General features: G+C 29.7%; 2 protein-coding genes across 3 annotated transcripts; both read left to right on the top strand.

Moving 5' to 3' along the window:
- Positions 1-6354: 6354 nt before the first annotated feature.
- On the top strand, positions 6355-7616 carry LOC108981496 (EG45-like domain containing protein). 2 transcript variants are annotated; one of them, XM_018952693.2, is made up of 3 exons: positions 6355-6496; positions 7102-7378; positions 7507-7616. In XM_018952693.2, the coding sequence occupies exons 1-3, from the start codon at positions 6385-6387 to the stop codon at positions 7511-7513; spliced, it is 396 nt and encodes a 131-aa protein (XP_018808238.2). In that variant the 5' UTR covers positions 6355-6384; the 3' UTR covers positions 7514-7616. The 2 variants fall into 2 exon arrangements, with proteins under 2 accessions (XP_018808238.2, XP_035549441.1); XM_035693548.1 differs by having other exon boundaries at positions 6410-6492.
- A 10644-nt stretch (positions 7617-18260) lies between these two features.
- Positions 18261-19396, top strand: LOC108981499 (EG45-like domain containing protein). Its single transcript, XM_018952696.2, has 3 exons — positions 18261-18502; positions 18735-19008; positions 19125-19396. The coding sequence occupies exons 1-3, from the start codon at positions 18382-18384 to the stop codon at positions 19129-19131; spliced, it is 402 nt and encodes a 133-aa protein (XP_018808241.1). The 5' UTR covers positions 18261-18381; the 3' UTR covers positions 19132-19396.
- The last annotated feature ends 139 nt before the right edge of the window (positions 19397-19535 follow it).

Below are 19535 nucleotides of genomic sequence, written 5' to 3'. Positions count from 1 at the left end.
TGCTCTGGCAGGATCAATGCAATAACGCCTACATGGAACATTCAAGTGGAAACACTTGTTAGCATCAAATGGTCCAATTGCAAGGCACAACAGAATAACGAAGATTTTGTCATTTAAAAAAACTATAAAATGAGAAGAAAGAAGATCCAATAATTAACTGAAGCAAGATTAACGAACTGAAGAAAGGGATTGAAGCTAGGGAGTTGTCCAGCGAAAGGGTAATTAAGGGTGGGGGAGAGTTTTTGCTTGCCAAAAAGATTTTCCGCGTTAATAAGGTTTGATTTTCCACGTTATTAACTAGAATATTGCTTGTTGCTAATTAATTAAGGGTAATCATTTTATTATCATGCTAGCGTCAATGCTAACATGAGCAATAAAGCCTAGAGAAATGAAATTCAATGACAAAAAAAAAAAAAAAAAAAAAAAAAAAAAGAGTACTCTTTGTACCCTCAACTTATTAAAGGGTTTATAGAGTCTGGACTAGAGAAATGATAAACAAACTACCTTTTTCCAAATTTTCTACAACCTCCCGATAAAATAATAATTTTTTGAAATATTTATTTTAGTTTTGATTTTGATTTAATATATTTGAAATTTTAAAAAAATTTATTTTATTGATAAATTGTAAATAAAGAGTAATTTAGTTGTAAGGCTATCATTGCTCTTGCACGAAACAAGACATACTGCACTCTCAAACTAGAAAATATAACATTTATGAGATAAATAAAAATAATAATGAACGTGTGGCAATATTGATGGTCAAGTTTTAGAGTTTTGTTACTTACAGTTATTTTTGTGTATTTTTTACAGATTTCACTAATGTGATTAGTTAAAACAATTATTTTATATTAAAAAAAATGACGCAGCCAATTACATTAGTAGTGTGTGCAAAGAGTACATAAAAGTTACTGCACGTAGAACTTTTGCAAATTTTAATAGAGTGCAAAACATCAATTTTTTGTTAATTTGAGTACAAAGTGCAAAATTCTTGACAATTTGAAAGGTATAAAAAATGTAAATGCAAAAGTTTGATTAGGACTAGGTGATTAAGTTGATAAGTTTGGGTAGGACTAGCTGACTAAAATGATAGATTTTATCTTATTTTTAGTTTTGTAATTTGTATGAATGTAAAAAAATTTGACTTTATCTATAATTATTTTGAGTTTATCTAGAAATTATTATGAAGTGTTTTTGATAAGTCAAGATTGTGAAAATCGAGTTTCAATGGTTCTGTAATTATCTCGAGAAGAGTTTGAGTGAAAAACTGCTACTGCTGAGAAGATTAAGTGCAAGGCAGGTGTCAGCATCCTGTTAAAGAGTCCCTCGCGACAGAGTCGCTTCATCAGCAGAATCCTACTGCAATTCAAACTGCTTTTAGATTATTTATTTAAGGGATCTTATTGGTTAGGATCTGTAGAGATTCAGTTTTAAATATTTTTAGAACAATTTCCAATAGATATTTTGGTGAGAAAATTCTTTAGAGAATTTTCATACTATTTCTCTCAAAGAGTATGATCGTTAATCCAAGATTGAGATTGAGTGATCGTGATTCAACTACTGGAGTTCCACGAGAAAAGTTAAAATTTTTTATTTTTTATATTTTAAAAAATAATAAAAGAAAGATGATTAATATTATTTTATAAAAATATAATTAATAATAGGAAAATACATGGTAATTATAGGGATGAAATTACACTAGAGGGAAGGAAAAGGGAAACGCAAGAGATAATAAAATATTAAAATGAAGATGCTATAGTTCTCTTCATATATAACTCTAGGGATGAAGTTATTGTAGCTCATCTTCCAAATGAATTGCTTTTAGCTAATCCAATGTAGAAGAAATTTAGTGGACATTCTTCAAAAAACTACTTTCACTACATTTGGCTAATCCAATACCAGTGCTCTACGACTTTATCTAGCATTACTAGTTAAAGAGGAGAGAAAGATAACAACTTGATAAATGTAAGATAGGATCCCAATTTAACTGAAACGAATTATAAGGCTAATTCATATGAGAAAGTACTACAATCAAAGTCAGGACCATACTTGTTAACGCCCAAAAATGCACAGCCCAAAAGAGAAGAAAAATCCATTCTCGGGACGCGTTGAGGTGGGATGGGCCTACATCGTTGTTGTTTGGAGCCCCTGGTAGTGATCTGATGCAGCTGTACGGTATGAATGCATACATTCATGGTGGTGTACAATATTTAAATATAGAAAAAAATAAGAAAAAATGAAAAAACAGATTTACATGGTTTGGCACTAAGCATACGTCCACGGAGGTTTGGGGAGGGAAGATTCCACTATAATAAACTTATTTACAGTCTCTCATAACCTCTCATTTCTCACTGTACAATGTAGATCTAGTTGTTGGAGAAGAAGATATTCTCTATGGAGCTCTCAGGTTGAAGAAGAAGTCAAAGAAGAACCCAAAAGTCGGAAGCAGCCCCCACAAACCGTAAGCTCCTTGTCCCTTTAATCTGGCCCTATGCTTGCGTGCCCCTCAATAGTGGTAACAGATGTATGTTTTGCAGTATCTGACCCCTTCTCCCTTTCTCACTTTCTCCTGACACCTCTATACCTCCTGACACCTTCAGCCCTTTGTCCCTTATTGTCCCATTTATTTCTCTCTTCTTTTATCTTCTATTGATGACCCCTTAATGGGTTGGCCTTTAGATTCATTTTGAGCTCATTGTATTTTACCCTCTCACAATACTTATCCAGAAAATAATTGAACATAACCACAAACATAACAAGGTTAGGAAGTTAGAATTGGAATGTAACTCAACAAACAAACAAACAAACAAATAAGTATCATAAACGTAACGAAAACATTCAAAGTTAACACCCTATTAATAAGCACGACAAAATTAAAAATACATCAAGAAGTTGGGACCATAAACATAGTACGTATTTTTCCTTTTTTTTTTTTTTTACGCATTCCGGTCGAGACTAATTAATCTGTAATTAGAAAATGATAATATTATTATCAAATATGTCCATCAAATGTGTTCACTCATGAATACACAAACGCCGTGCAATCACTTTGAAAAAAATAAATAAATATGATCCATATGAAAATAAATTAATTTTATAATAATAAACCCCACTCTTTTTCAAAATGATTGTACGACGCTTGTACACTCAACGACTATATATAGCATTACTCTTTATTATGTGGAAGACGCCATAATGGGGCAGGTGGGTCTCTTTCCAACCATGCTCGCATCATTCTTTCTTTTGTATTTTTTTTTTTTTTAGTTATTTCATTTTAGTTTTTGGGTGAGATCCATATCTCGGCCCACCTTTCTTGTTAGGAAAAATGAGGCCCAGTTGTGCTCAAACCAGGATAGGCCTGTGATTGGCCCATCTTCAACCTCTAATCAATTAAATTTATAAATTAACGTGATTTGAAGTGATGTGATATATCAGATTGTAAAACTTTTTTTATTATAAAATAGTTCTAACAATATGAAACCATATTAATTTCTATGTTTACTTTTATAAAATCTCTTTATAATTATAGTACTTGCTCACATAAATACTATAGGGTTTGTATTTTTTCTCTTTTTAGAGATATAATGCAATTCATGTCGGTATGTACTATATATTGAGATAAAGAATATATTTTCACGTTAAGCGACTTTTGGGCTAAAGTGATCATGATCATGAGTCAAAAAATAGAAGGACCATCGATATATCTTTCTTTAGATCAGGCTTTCTTCCACAACAGCTAGCTAACTCATGCCTAACCTAATGGAAAAAACAGAATCGAATTCACAAATTGTTGCCTTTTGCATTTGTCATTTACAGGGGCTTGAGGATGTCAAGTTGTAAGTACTGTACGTGTTAACATTATGTAATATTACGTCAAGAGATAAGAAAAGAATGATAAATATTACTTATCTTTTTACATATATTACATATCTATTTTAATCTTAAAGAAATTTTATAAAAATAAATTCATAAATTAACCTGATTTGATATGATATATTAGATTATAAATTTTTTTTATTATAAAATAGATATATTATATCATATGAAACTATATTAATTTTTGTATTTATTTTTATGAAAACATTTTATAGTTCTAGTATTTTCTCATATAAAATCTACAGGGTTTGCATTTTTTTTTTTCTTTTTAGGATAATGCAATTCATGTTGGTATGTACTATATATTGAGATAGAGAATATATTTTCACGTTAAGCGACTTTTGGGTAAAGTGATCATGATCATGAGTCAAAAAACGAAAGGACCATCGATATATCTTTCTCTAGATCAGGCTTTCTTCCACAACAGCTAGCTAACTCATGCCTAACCTAATGGAAAAAATAGGATTGCTCAAGACTTACTTGGTCGGTCCAATTCTACGTTTTAGGGCAGGTTTGAGAGGTGAGATGATAATTTTGTGTTTTGTTTTAGTGTTTAAAATATTATGTTTTAGTATTATTATTGTATTGGGATTTGAAAAAGTTGAATTGAAATTTGAAAAAGTTGAATTATTTATTATATTTTATATGAAAATTTAAAAAATATGTAATAATGAAATGAGATAAGATGAGAATTTTGTATCTCATCCCATTTTTCAAACCTGCCTTTAATGTTTCTATTACTTAATTAATTAAGGTTTATCAATTATGATCCATAGAAGACATGGATTGAATTCACAATTAATTGTTGCCTTTTGCACTTCTCATTTACATGGGCTTGAGGATGCCAAGTTGTAAGTACTGCACGTGTTAACATTATTTAATGCTACATCAAGAAATAAGAAAAGAACGATAAATATTACTTCTCTCTTTGCATATATATATTTTCTTTTGCACACAAATGAGGAATTAAATAGGAGAAATGATTTATATGATTATAGAGTATGCAAATCTCGTTGATCATGAATTTTGAAAAATATAGACAAATTTAAAAAAAATGAAAAAATTATATTTTTTATGTTGGATTTTTTTTTTTCAAATGTGTGAGAATTGTGCATCCTAAGACTTTATCTGGCATTACTAGTTAGAGAGATAAGAAAGGTAACAATTTGATAAATGTAACAATAGGATTCCAAGTTAACCAAAACAAATTATAAGGATAATTCATATGAGAAAGTACTACAATCAAAATCATATGGGCCCTACTCATCCAAAAAATAATTAAACATAACGACAAACATAACAAAGTTAGGAAGTTAGAAATGGAATGCAACCAAATAAACAAACAAACAGACAGACAAAAAAGTATCATAAACGTAACGAAAACATTCAAAGTTAACACCCTATTAATAAGCACGACAAAATTGGAAACACATCAAGAAGTTGGGATCATACAAATAGTATGTATTTTTCTATTTTATTTTGTTTTGGTTTGATTTTTACGCATTCCGGTCAAGACTAATTAATCTGTAATAGGAAAATGATAGTATGATTGTCAAATAGATCTATCAAATGTGTCCACTCATATATATATATATATGTGTGTGTGTGTTTTTTAAATTTTTTTTAATAATTAAGGAAGTGATTATTAATAAATTTATAATTTTATTTATTTTATTCTTAATGGTTAAGGAAGTTTAAAAAAATACTGAAAATAAAAATAATAGATCTCATTTATACTAATGTGCATATTTGTTAGACACATTTGATAGGTAACTTAGCATTACTGTCGTTTATAATATTAATTGAAGAAGATAATTCGGTATATTCCATGAACGGGCCATAATGGGAGCCCCCTCACGAGCACGGCAATTTGTTCTCACTTCCCATTGTGGTCCGAAATTTGAAAAATAAAAATAAAAAAATCAACGTAACCTCTAATATTACTACTGATCTTATCTAGCCCTTTCCAATCATAGTTGTTCTCCAAATCTATAGATATAACTGGATGAAAAAATAATTTGTATAAATTTTAAATAGATAATTTTTATGTAAATATTTATAAAAATATAGATTCTGTCTTAAAAAAAAAAAAATATTTTTTATACAAAATGTTTTTTTTTTAATTTATATAAAATTTATCTATTTAAAATTTACATCTACGTTACTCGTGTATATATATATATATATATTAAATACAGTGGACACGGGAGGAAAATTCCGATGATGATGATGTCATGTTGTGAGGCTAGAAGCCATGACATACGCAGCCCTGACAATTTTGCACGTTCATTCGACTAGAGACCACAAGAAATTATTGTACGTACCTTTGAGGCGATAAGGAAGGCAGAGAAACCACATATTATTTATTTATTAAATTATTAGTGTAGAAAAATATACCAAATTATCTTCTTATATTACTCTATAAATTGGAGGCATTATTTCTACATCTTTTGCATCAAACAAGTAGAAGTGTAATAGGACTCATCGTGAAGTTTTTGATAGGGAAAAAAGATGGGGTTGGGTATTCGTGCTTTGATCATGGTGTCCATGACCATATGTGCTCTCACGGCAGTGGCAAATGCTGCAGAGGGGACTGCTACTTACTACACTCCTCCTTATGTCCGTAAATATATCCATTTATATGTATCTATTAATTAACATCGACGTGCGTGTAAATATATATATATATATATATCTTATGAAGTTTCGTATCATATTTTATCTATATCTTTCATATTTTTAAATTTGACATATTTTCGATGCAAAGAGTTCTTATTTTTAAATTTTTCTTCTCAATCAATATCTATCATGTCAATAATATTAAGAATATACGTATTCTTTACATCACCTTGTAAATATAATTCTTTTTTATTTTTAAGCACTATTACGTTTCTTTTTTCTAAGAATGTGAGATTCATTGAAATTAAGAAAAATTTAATTATATTTCTTAATAATTCAACATAACTCAAAATCCATAAAGTTAGAAATCTTTACTTTCTGCATGTGCTCAAATTCATCAAAATCAAATTAGTAAACTACAATTGAATACGCATGAAATCAATCTAGCTAGTGTGATGCATGCAAATTAGCATGCTCAATTTCAAATGGGGCGGGCAAATGCTATGCACTGCCCAGCTGCATGCATCAAACTCCAATTATGTGATCAAATTTAATTATAAGAACCTTTCATTAGTTTCAACAATTAATTATTATCGTTGACTACTGCAGCCCCTTCGTGCAACGGATATCAAAATGATGGTGTCATGATAGCTGCCGCAAGCGATGCAATATGGGGGAATCGGGCAACCTGTGGGAGAAGTTATAGAGTCAGATGCATCGGAGCAACAAATCAGGATGTACCACAACCTTGCAAGGGTACGAGCGTTGTGGTTAAAATCGTCGATTATTGTCCACCAGGATGTCAAGAAACCATCGATCTCTCTCAAGAAGCTTTCTCTGCAATAGCTAATCCTGATGCCGGAAAAATCAGAATTGAATATACTCAGTAAGCTTCGATCCATGAAATTGCACATTAATTTAGTACTGCTTATGTCTGTTAACGTGCATTAAATATCAAAAGCATGTAATAATTAATTCATTATTCATGTTTTTTTTTTAATTTGTGATTTTCAGGGTTTGAAGATATATAGATCAGTACTAAGGCCTCCTAATAACGAGTTTATATATGATAGTATTGAAATAAGCTGCATGCAGCTAGCTCGATCGTGATGGAGTACTTCTTTGTTTCAAGCGTACGTGACAAGTTTTATATATATATATATATATATATATATGGTAACATTAATGAAATAAGCAACACGTTGAAACTTGTATGTATCAAATATGATGCCAAGTTGATGTTGAATTATGGATATGTATGTAAGCAGTAAGCTTCAATGCAAAATGGGCAGGCCTTACTAGTCTTTTGCTTTCATATCGTACGTGCTCGGGTATACACATATACATGATGTGATTTGTAATCGGATATATATATATATATATATATATATATATGTACTTGGGCATAATATGTGAGTTGTAAAGCGACAAAATTCTGGTATGAAATTTATCTGCATGGCCTGGTTGCTAATAAAAATAATTATAGAAATATAAGGTAGAAAAAAATAAATATAAAATTAAAATTTATAAATTAACGTAATTTAATATAATTTAATATAATATCCTTACATCTATTTGTAAACTTAATTAATTTGATAATCTAACGTTGTAGTAGCCCTCGAATGACAAAATAATAATAATAATTAATTGATATAAGGAAGGTTCAAGATAAATATAAAGTACGTAATACTTCAAGCCAGCCCAATCAAACGTACGAGATTTTAAATGGCTAGTAAATAAAATTATTGGAATTGAATCAGTAACAAGGGATTCATTTTTGTTTTGTTTGGCAAATAAAAACTCTCCCCGTAAAAGATTATCAAGCCTTCAAAAGTTATGAAATAAAAATTATTTTTTTATCGAATACTATTTATCATTTCACACTTTATATTTTATAAAAATATTAAAAATATAAAATATAAAAAATAGTAATAGTTGATACATAATATTATACTTTAAAATATTATATTTATGGCTAGATGTTGAAGTTTCATGTTGATAATATTAGCCGTACGTTAATTAAAAAAAACCGTACCGCGTGCTTCCAAAACTTTCAATTGTCATCACGCGCGATGGAAGGACAATTAAGCTTTTATTGACCTGTAAATATCAATTGGTCCAAGTCTTCCACTAGAGCCTTCGATAACAAAAAATTTCACAGCTTCTTAATATTTTACGGTTCATATTATTTTTAATTTTTATTATTTTTTCTTTTATTAAATATTTATTATATGAATAATAAATAAAATAATTTAAAAAGAATAAACTCAAAAAAAAAATTAAAAAAATATTAAAAATTTAAAAAATTTAAAAAAATATAGAGTGTGAAGTATGGTAGAGATTATATAGCAAAACTGATCCGAGAAAGGATAGACTACTCTACAACTTTAATAATATTACATAAAAGTGATCATCCTTTATTAATTAATTCGCAAGCTAATATACTATATATTGAGATATAATGCAATTCATGTCGGTATGTATTATATATTCAGATAAAGAATATATTTTCACGTTCAGCGACTTTTGGGCTAAAGTGATCATGATCATGAGTCAAAAGACAAAAGGACTATCGATATATCTTTCTCTAGATCAGGCTTTCTTCCACAACAGCTAGCTAACTCATGCCTAACTTAATGGAAAAAACAGGATCGAATTCACAAATTGTTGCCTTTTGCATTTGTCATTTACGGGGGGCTTGAGGATGTCAAGTTGTAAGTACTGCACGTGTTAACATTATTTAATATTACGTTAAGAGATAAAAAAAAAGAATGATAAATATTACTTCTCTTTTTACATATTATATATATATATATATATATATATACACTTTCTTTTGCACATAAATGAGGGATTAAAGATAGTTGTAAACTGCAACCTTTATATTTTGGAATTTAATATTTATTGAAATACCTCCTTGATTTTAAAATTTTCATATTAATAGTAGCATGATCGATTCGTACGTGCTACCAAAAAAATAGTCACACCGACGCTTTATGATCCGGCCAAACTTTCAATTTTTTTAAAAAAAATTTGTTATCAATTACTATTTACTATTCCACGACTTCGTAAAAAATATTTTTATATTTTATAAAAAAAAATTATAAATATAAAATACAAAATTAAATAGTAAGTAATGAGTAAAATTCATCTTAAAATGAAGAACGTGAGAGTTGACTACCTAAGGTTTTTTTTTTTCTTATTTTGTTGACCTGGAAATATTATATCAATTCGTTTTTTTTTTTCCTTATTTTGTTGACCTGGAAATATTATATCAATTCGTCCAAGTCATCACATCTCCTAGCACTGCTGCCTTCGAGAAGAGGCCAGAGACTGTACATTAGAGGTCACCTACCATATATATGGAAACAAAAATGTTTGCTCATTCTGCTGGGAGCTCTCGTTGAGATTTTTTATTTTTATTTTTTAATTTAGTAATTAATAAAGTATTTTTTCATAATGTTATAAATTTTTTATATTTTTAAATATTTAAAAATATATATATAAATAAAACCTAAAATACATTAGCAAAGTCCCAACGAAAGTCCCTGTAGAGCCACCCTATGTATATAGCATCTTCCACTTCTTTTTATATCATTAATTAGTGGCTGTGACTTTGGAGGGAGGAAGAGCGATCAATTTAAGACTTTAAAATAGATGGATAAATACAATATATATATATATATATATATATATATATATATATAATTTTACAGTATTTCATGTTGTCAGTAGACTTTAACTTTAAACAACATTAATCTTTTTATAAGTACTGTTTAAAATAGTATTTATTTTTTTCGAATTATAGCATCCAATGTAACAAAAGAATTAATTAAATAGGATAAATGAATTATACCGTTATAAGGTGTGTAAGTCTCGTTCATAAATTTAAAAACAAATTAATTAATTTTTTTTTTTTTTTATGATGGATCTCTTTTTTTTTTTAAATGGATGAGAGTTGCGCATCCTAAGACTTTATCTGGCATTATTAGTTAAAGAAGAGAGAAAGATAACTATTTGATTAATGTAAGGATAGGATTCCAATTTTACCAAAACAAATTATAAGGATAATTCATATGAGAAAGTACTACAATCAAAGTTAGGAACCTACTTATCCAAAAAGAGAAACGTTTTAGAACGGTCGATCTGCTATTGACTTATAAACAACCTCTACTTAAATTTTGACACATCACTCATTTCAGATTAAGTCAATAGAGTGAATCACACTAGATTATTCATCTGTATGATCCCAGACCTCTCACGTTTCATCTTCTTAGTCCTTTCGTCTTCTCTTGTAATCGTCGCCAAGCATCTCCGCTGTCCATCATCTCCGCCATCGCCCATCTCTGTCGCCAATCTCCTCTAGCTCCGTCGATCATCTCTATCTCCTCGCCATATTCATCTGTATGATCCCAGACCCCTCACGTTCCATCTTCTTAGTCCTTTCGTCTTCTCCTGTAGTCGTCGCCAAGCATCTCTGCCGTCCATCATCTTCGCCATCGCCCATCTCTGTCGCCAATCTCCCACAGCTCTGTCGATCATCTCTATCTCTTCGCCATCTCCTCTCCAAAATCAACCCACAATCAAACCAAAATCAACCCATTGTTGCAATCCTAACAATACATATTGCATTCACTCTTGTGGGAATCTACATGTAACTTGCATTGAGCAAAAAAATTCTCACTGAGCAGAGGCTTTAGCCATGGCGGCCACTAGTTGCCGTCGTTGTCAGAGGCTCCAGCACCCCATTCAAGAAAAGACCCAGAAAAAAACTCAAAAAAAAAAAAAGATAGCCAATCTTTCACCGACCTTTCAATGTGTTGCTTCAACCATCAAATATAATCAAAATTTTGAAGAGAAAAGAAAGGAATATAAGCGAATTCGTGCTACCATAAACGAATTAGGGCACACCAGAGAGGGACCACGTCGGCGTTGTCCTGTCCTCTGAGTGTCACGACTTCAACAAATACTTGATGGTGGCTTCGATCGAGTGAGGAGGGTGGGTTTCATGTAAGAGGATGGGAGATGGGGGATAGGGGGGAGGGGGGAGGGGGGAGAGGATCTCAACAGGTTTCATGGGTTTTGACGTAGGGCCGGCGGCGATGGCAGCAACTTTCATGCGAGAGGATGAGACAAGGGAGAGGGGGTGGGTTTTGTTGCGAGAGGATGAGACGGGGGGAAGGGGAGAGGATGAGTTCATGGGTGTAAGTTTTCACATGGGGTGCAGACGCATCAAAATTAGAATGGAGAGTCTACTTGTCAGCAGCCCATTAAAGGACTATTATTTGAGGATTATTAGACCGACTGGTCTAAAGTTATTCTCATCCAGAAGAATATAAACATAGCAAAGTTAGGAGGTTAGAATCGGAATGCAACGAAACAAACAAACAAATAAGTATCATAAACATAACGAAAACATTCAAAGTTAATGCTCTATTAATAAGCACAAAAAAATTGAAGATACATCAAGAAGTTGGGACCATAAACATAGTACTTATTTTTTCATTTTATTTTGTTTTGGTTTATTTTTTGCGCAATATTCCGGTTAAGACTAATTAATCTATAATAGGAAAATGATAGTATGATTATCAAATGTGTCCATCTAATGTGTCTACTCATATATATTATTTTTATTTTTATTTTCTTAATGATTAAAGAAGTGATTATTAATGAATTTATATATTTTTATTTTGTTTTTAATTGTTAAGGATGTTTAAAAAGTATTAAAAAAAAAACTTATTTATACTAATGTATATATTTGGTGGGCACATTTAATAGGCACCTCAACATTGTCGTTTATAATATTAATTGAAGAATATTATTCGATATATTCCATGAACTGGCCATAATGGGAGCCCCCTAACGAGCCCGGCAATTTGTTCTCACTTCCCATTGTGGTCCAAAAATTGAAAAAAATAAAAATAACGCAACCTCTAGTACTACTGATCTTATCTAGCCCTTTCCAACCTAGCTGTTCTCGAAATTTATAGATATAGTTGGATGAAAAATAATTTGTATAAATTTTAAATAGATAAATTTTATATAAATTTTTATAAAATTATAGATTATGCCTTAAAAAGTATATAGAAATTATTTTTTTTAATAAAATCTTTTATAAAAGACGTACACAAAATTAGATTCTATTTAAATTAAAAGATGAGTTAAGATCATTTTTTAATTAAAATACATTAATCTATTTAAATAGTAGGTCTACATCTATTGCTGAGAGCTCTCGCTATCAAAGATTAGTAGTCCATTTTAAGTTACTTTTATATATTTTTAAAAAAAATAAAAAATATAAATATTATTAAATAATATTTTTTAATTATTAAATAAAAAAACTAAAAAAATAAAAAATTGGAACGGAAGCTACCTACAGGATCCTACATTTACCCTATTTAAACCTTGCATTGAGATTATTATCAGATATGTTAAGTACAGTGGTCAAGGAGGAAAGGATGATGCTACAGTTTTCGTTGGGAGCTTTATTGGAGTGTAGTATTATTTTATATATATTTTATTTACATAATTTTTAATATAAATATTTTAATATTTTAAAATATTTTTAAAAAATAAAATAAATTTAAAACATCATTAAGAAAATATTTTTTTAATCAAAAAATAAAAAAATATATTAAAAAATACTTTCTTAATTACGAACTAAAATAAAAAATTAAAAAAAATATTTTTTTATAATTTTTTATTTTACTTCATAATTAAGAAAATATTTTTTAATAATATTAAAATTTCTTCTAAAAATTTTATTTAAAATAATCATACTACAGTCCTCGCTGGAGCTCCCGTTAGGCTTAGCATATAATTTTTTATATGTATTTTTTATATAGATTTTTTTTATACTTTTAAATATTTTTTAAAAATAAAATAAATTTAAAATATCATTAAAAAATACTTCTTTAATCATGAAATAGAATAAATGATTAAAAAAATATTTTTTAAAAATATTATAATTTTTATCTTATTTTTTAAAAATATTTAAAATTATTAAAAATATTTATATAAAATAAAAATTAAAAAAAAAATACATATAAAAAAATATTAGAGTCCAGCGCGAGCCAGCGGGGCATCTGGCATTTTCCAGGAGGAAAATTCCGATGACGACGATGATGTGATGTTGTGAGGCTAGAAGGCATAGCTGCCCTGACAATTTTGCAGGTTCATTTGTGACCACAAGAAATTAAGGCAGTTTCAAGTGAAAGGACATAAAATTATTGTACGTACCATTGAGGCGACAGAAGACAGGGAATCACGTTGAAAAATCCTTCTCCCAGTCATTATTTATTATTTTACATTTTACGGCAATTATTTTTTTATTGGGTGTGGATGTTCTCACATAACCACATATTATTTATTTGTTGGTGTAGAAAAATATACCAATTAGTCTTCTTATATTACTCTTTAAATTGGAGTCATTATCTGTACATCTTTTTGCATCAAAGAAGTAGAAGTGTTATAGACTCATCGTGTAGTTTTTGATAGGGAAAAAAGATGGGATTGGGTATTCGTGCTTTGATCATGGTGTCCATGACCATATTTACTCTCACATCAGTGGCAAATGCTGCACAAGGGCGGTTACTTTCTACAGTTCTTATGTTCGTGAATATATCCATTTATATGTATCTATTAATTAACATCGATGCATATGCATACGTGTGTATATATATCTTATATGTATATATATTTTATCTATATCTTTTAGATTTTGAAATTAGACATATTTTCGATGTAAAAAGTTCTTATACTTCTTAAACTTATCTTTCCAATCAATTTTTTTCATGTCAATAACGTTGAGAATACTCGTATTCTTTGCATCGTCTTGTAAATATAATTTTTATTTTTATTTTTAAAGACTATCATATTTCTTTTTTCTTACAATGTGAGATTCACTAAAATTAGAAAAAAATTAATTAGATTTCTTAATAATTCAACTTAACTAAAATCCCATCAAGTTATAAATCTTTATTTTCTTCAAGTGCTCAAATTCATCTAAATCAAAGTAAACTCTTGAATATGAAATCAATCTAGCTAGTGTGATGCATGCAAATTAGCATTCTCATATTGTAACAAATATCTTATATAGAAGTGTGATTTCTTATGCTAGATTTAATTTTTCATCTGCATTCAAACCAATTAATCTATCACATTTTAATTCTTTTAATAATTGATTTATAAAATTACTTAAATTTGTCGCATAGTTGATATTTTATAACGATTGAAGTAGTACGTAGTACGTACTACTGGACAATTGGCTTTTATTGACTTATAAATATCACTTGGTCCAAGTCTTCCACTAATGATATCCCATGAGATATATAGATAAGAGTAGATAGTATATGAGATCTCATATTACTTGAAAAAGATAAATTATTGCTCTTTATAAGGTTCTAATATGACTCTAATTGTATCATTGACTAGTTATTTTAGAATATAGATCATATGATTTAAGCCTTCCATTGAAGTGTTACAACTAATGTTTGAATAAGATGACATGTATGAACTTGTACTCTAACATTATCAGTCATTGTGCAAGAAGTAGGGGCTGCAGGGATTATCAGCCGAATGATTTTAAGAAGTCATTTAATTATAATCTCAAAAGCTTAAGTTGATAAAAAAAGATAGATTTAATTATTTATATTATATTTTTAACATTATGTTCACATGTGGGCCCAACTTTTCTCAATGAATAGGTTTAATATGCGAAATATTTAATTAAATATGATAGAATATAAATCTATCAAGATTCGAATTTAAAACTTCTACTCTGATACTATGTATAATTATTACTTATCTTTAAAGTTTAAGCTGATAAGAAAATATAAATTTAATAATTTTTATATATTTTTAACTATAAAATGCAAGGCAATAAACTAATTCCACGCCTAAGGAATCATTGTTGCCTGTTGGTTGAAAAACAAAGCCTGCATTTGATGTCTTCTAAGCAACTTTCTTCTTTTTGTAAAAAAAGAAGCCAAGTCAGTCAATAAACTTTTGCTTTATTTACGGAAAGAATACTTGCAATATTATCAAAATTTATGCTATGATATTAATCATTATTTATTTTAAAAATTTAAGTTAATAAGAAGATGTAGATTTAATGATTTTTATTATATTTTTTACTGTGAAATGCAAGGCAATAAACTAATTACACGCCTAAGGAATCTTTGTTGCCTCTTGGTTGAAAAACAAAGCCTGCATGTGATGTCTTCTTGGCAACGTTCTTCTTTTTTTGTAGAAAAAGAAGCCAAGTCAGTCAACAATGCTTATGGTCAAACTTTTGCTTTATTTACGTAAAGAGTACACGCAATAGTATTGTTAGGGCTGTACAAAAAATTGAAAAACCGACCTAGACCGACTCAGACCGGCCGTCGGAGCTCGGAACCGGACGAAACCGGCAGGGAACCGGTCGGCGTGCGGCATAAAATAGAGAAAACCGATATCGGCCGGTTCGGCGTCGGTTCGAACCAGATTAAAACCGCTGAACCGGCCGACTAAATAAACTATTTCCTTTTATATATATTTTAAACTTAAAATGACGCCGTTCTACTTAAGTTTAAGTGGAACGGCGTCGTTTTAAGCCTTAGTTGTGTTTTAAACATAAGTAGAACGACGCCGTTTGGTATTAAACCAAACGGCGTTGTTTAATTTATAACGATTTAAAAAAAAAATTAAGTAGAACGACGCCGTTTCGTTTAAACCAAACGGCGTCGTTTCAAAATAGCTTCATCTTCTTCCTCGCGTCTTCTTCCTCGCGTTCTTACCAGTTACCAGCTCTCATCCTCTCTCTCTCTCTCTCCTCTGCAATAATCTCTCTCTCTACTCTCTCAGAGGAAGCTTGGTCCGGGAACCGACCGTGAACCGATAGAGAAAGGAAGCAACGGTTTCGGCCGGTGTTTCTCCTCCTCGTCGATCGGTTTCGGCCGGTGTTTCTACCCGCAAATTACCTGTCGGTCGGCGTCGGTTTTGCCCAAGAACCGAACCGAAGGGGTCGGTTTTCACCCCTAAGTATTGCATAGACCGGCACGCAGTCTTCCCAGGAAAATGAGAATTTGTTCTTAGTCAAGTCAAAAATTTTATTTATTTGAAAAGTAATGTTAGATATAGTTATAAAATGTATAAATTTCATGTAATTTATTTAAAAAAATAGGGTTTATTATTAAAAAAAAATGATTTTATCATATATGTCTCAAATTTATCCAGATTTTTCAAAATAAATGTGTGAGACTTGCATATTCTAAGATTGTGAATTTCATTTCTCTTATTTTAAACTAGCTTTATATATATGTATGTATGTATATGCCGTTTTTTATTACGAGCAATGTCAGATACAATTTTAAGATCTGTAAGTTTGCGCACTTAATTAAAAAAAAAAGATCCAATATTAAAAATTAAAAATATTTTTTTTATGTGAACCTCAAATTTAATTAATTCTTTTCAAAAGGAATGTACAAGATTTGTATATTTTATAGTTGTAAATATCAATTTTTATTACTAAAATGTTTGTTGATAAGGATAATATTCTATCGTCGATCGTCGTGCTAGATTCAATATTAACGTTAGCAAAAAAGCCAGCATAGTCGAGGTGAAATACAATGACAACACAAAAAGAAAAATAAGAAGGAAAAAATATATTTTATATCCTCAAACTATAAAGGGTTTTTAGAGTTTATTCTCAAAACTATCAAAACTGAAACATTATACTTTCAAACTATTGAAAACATATATTTTATACTGTAATTCAATTAGGACTGTTGGGATAAAACAAAAATAGATAACATGGCGTAATACTGATGGCCAGATTTTAATGGTGGGTACAAATATGTTATATATGATGGTTTTGGTTTGCTTTCAAGACTAAAATTTAAAATTTTAAAAATTTTGAACACCTCTCATATTATCATTATAAATTTTTTAAATTTTCACACAAAATAAATTAAACAATTTAATTTTGTCAAATTTGAAAATAAAAATAATATAAAAATAATATATTTTAAAAATATTTTATTTAATTTTTTAACTTTAATCTTAATTAAAACAACCGAAGCAGTAATTTATTAATTTGAGGTGAAAAGTAGTTAAAAGTGTATGTAATAGAAAACAAAAAGAAAAGAGAGGGAGACCGGAAGAAATGGAGTACACGTCTCTGCATAGATCTAATACAGATAATTAAATCTATTTTTTTTTTATAAGTTTAAGATTTTGAGAAAAATAGTAATTTACACCTTATAAGAGTAGAGGTCTTAAATTTAAATATTAACTCCATACTATAATTAATTTAATTAAATATTCTATCTGTTGGTCTTACTCATTGAAAAGTACTCTGACCAACAAGTAAAGAGTGAGTATGAAACATATAATACAAATAATTATATTGAGCAATGCTACATAACTTCTGATCATCTACACATCATATTTTTTTTAAAATTTTTTAATATTTTAAATTTTTTTTTAGTTTATTCTTTTTAAACTAATTCAATTTTTCTATTCATTATTTATATATTAAATATTTGATAAAAGAAAAAAATAATAAAAATTAAAAAATGTATGATATGTAGAGGTTGTGTAAATAGTAAAAAATTGTAAAAATTTTTTTATTAAAGTTACTCTCCAAGGAAAATGAAACCTCAAACTAGGCGGCTCGATTATTTCCGCTATGATTGAGCATGAAGGCAGTCTGAAAAGGTGACTTTTTTAGTCTTTGGGATCTGTTGCTAGTCTATTAAAAAAACACATGAAGAATTGAAGATCATACATTTCGCTAGAGCTCCTCTATAAATTAGAGGCAAATCTACTTGTTTGCATCACAAAGTAGTAAGCGTAATAACCTCACCAGATAGTTTTTCCTAGAGAGAAGAAAGAAAAAAGAGGAAAAAAATGGGAGCATTGGGAGTGGTTATTCACGGTTTCATCATGGTGATCATAGCCATATGTCTCATGTCAGAGGCAGCAAATGCAGAACAGGGCACTGCTATTTTCTACGATCCCCCTTATATTCGTGAGTACGCTTACTTATATGCATCGTTTTAGCTATACATAATTTTTTTTTATATAAATTATTGGCTTATGAAATTACTTAAAACAGTCTTAAACATCAAATGGTGTGACTTGATAGAATAGAAATATATATAATGAATAGTAAAATTAATGCTCTCTCTCTCTCTCTCTATGTAAGTGTAACATTTTATTAATTAACGTAGGAGTTTTAACAATTAAAATCCTTTTGACAGCCTCTGCATGCTATGGAAGACAAAACCATGGTGTGTTGGTAGCTGGAGCAAGTGATGCAATATGGAGAAATCGAGCAGCCTGTGGGAAAAAGTACAGAGTCACATGCACCGGAGGCGCAAACCTGGCGCCACATCCTTGCAAGCCTGGCAACGTTGTGGTTGAAATCGTGGATTATTGTTCGTCACCATGCAATGGAACCATAAATCTCTCTAGAGATGCTTTCTCCAAAATAGCTGATCCTGTTGCCGGAAAAGTCAAAATTGAGTATTCTCCGTAAGATCTGTCTCTATCTATATATATATCTCTCTACGATTATATATATATCTTATATATGCCTAAAGAATGTATGTATGTAATTCATGGTGGCTTCTGCATTTTGCCTTTTGCAGGGCTTGAAGTTCTCTGGCTTAGAACATTGCCCCCTGTGATACGGGAGTTTAGCGCCAAAGATATTTACTGCTTTTCGAATAAGGGGACTAAGGCATTGACTTGTCTTATGTTATTATGTAATCAATTAGTTTTAATTTTGTTAAGTTAGCTACGTTTTCGTGCGTCGTTTACGTACGTTCGAATAAGTCAAGGTAAATTTCTTTCTTGTAAGTTTACTACTTATAAGTTTGGGAAAACTTATTTTGAATGATATGAGAAAATATTCTAGCAACGTGTTGCAGAAGTGGGGTTACTCACAAAACAAACTAATTTTTCTTTTGAATAATTCACAATAGATAAAACACGCCGAGTTGGTTGTTTATTTTTTCTGTTAAACCACCAATTACGCGATCAATCGCTCGCGCTCGTAA

Source organism: Juglans regia, chromosome 8, assembly GCF_001411555.2.
Source record: "Juglans regia cultivar Chandler chromosome 8, Walnut 2.0, whole genome shotgun sequence".
Taxonomy (NCBI): domain Eukaryota; kingdom Viridiplantae; phylum Streptophyta; class Magnoliopsida; order Fagales; family Juglandaceae; genus Juglans; species Juglans regia.
This window is presented reverse-complemented; position numbering and strand designations above follow the sequence as displayed.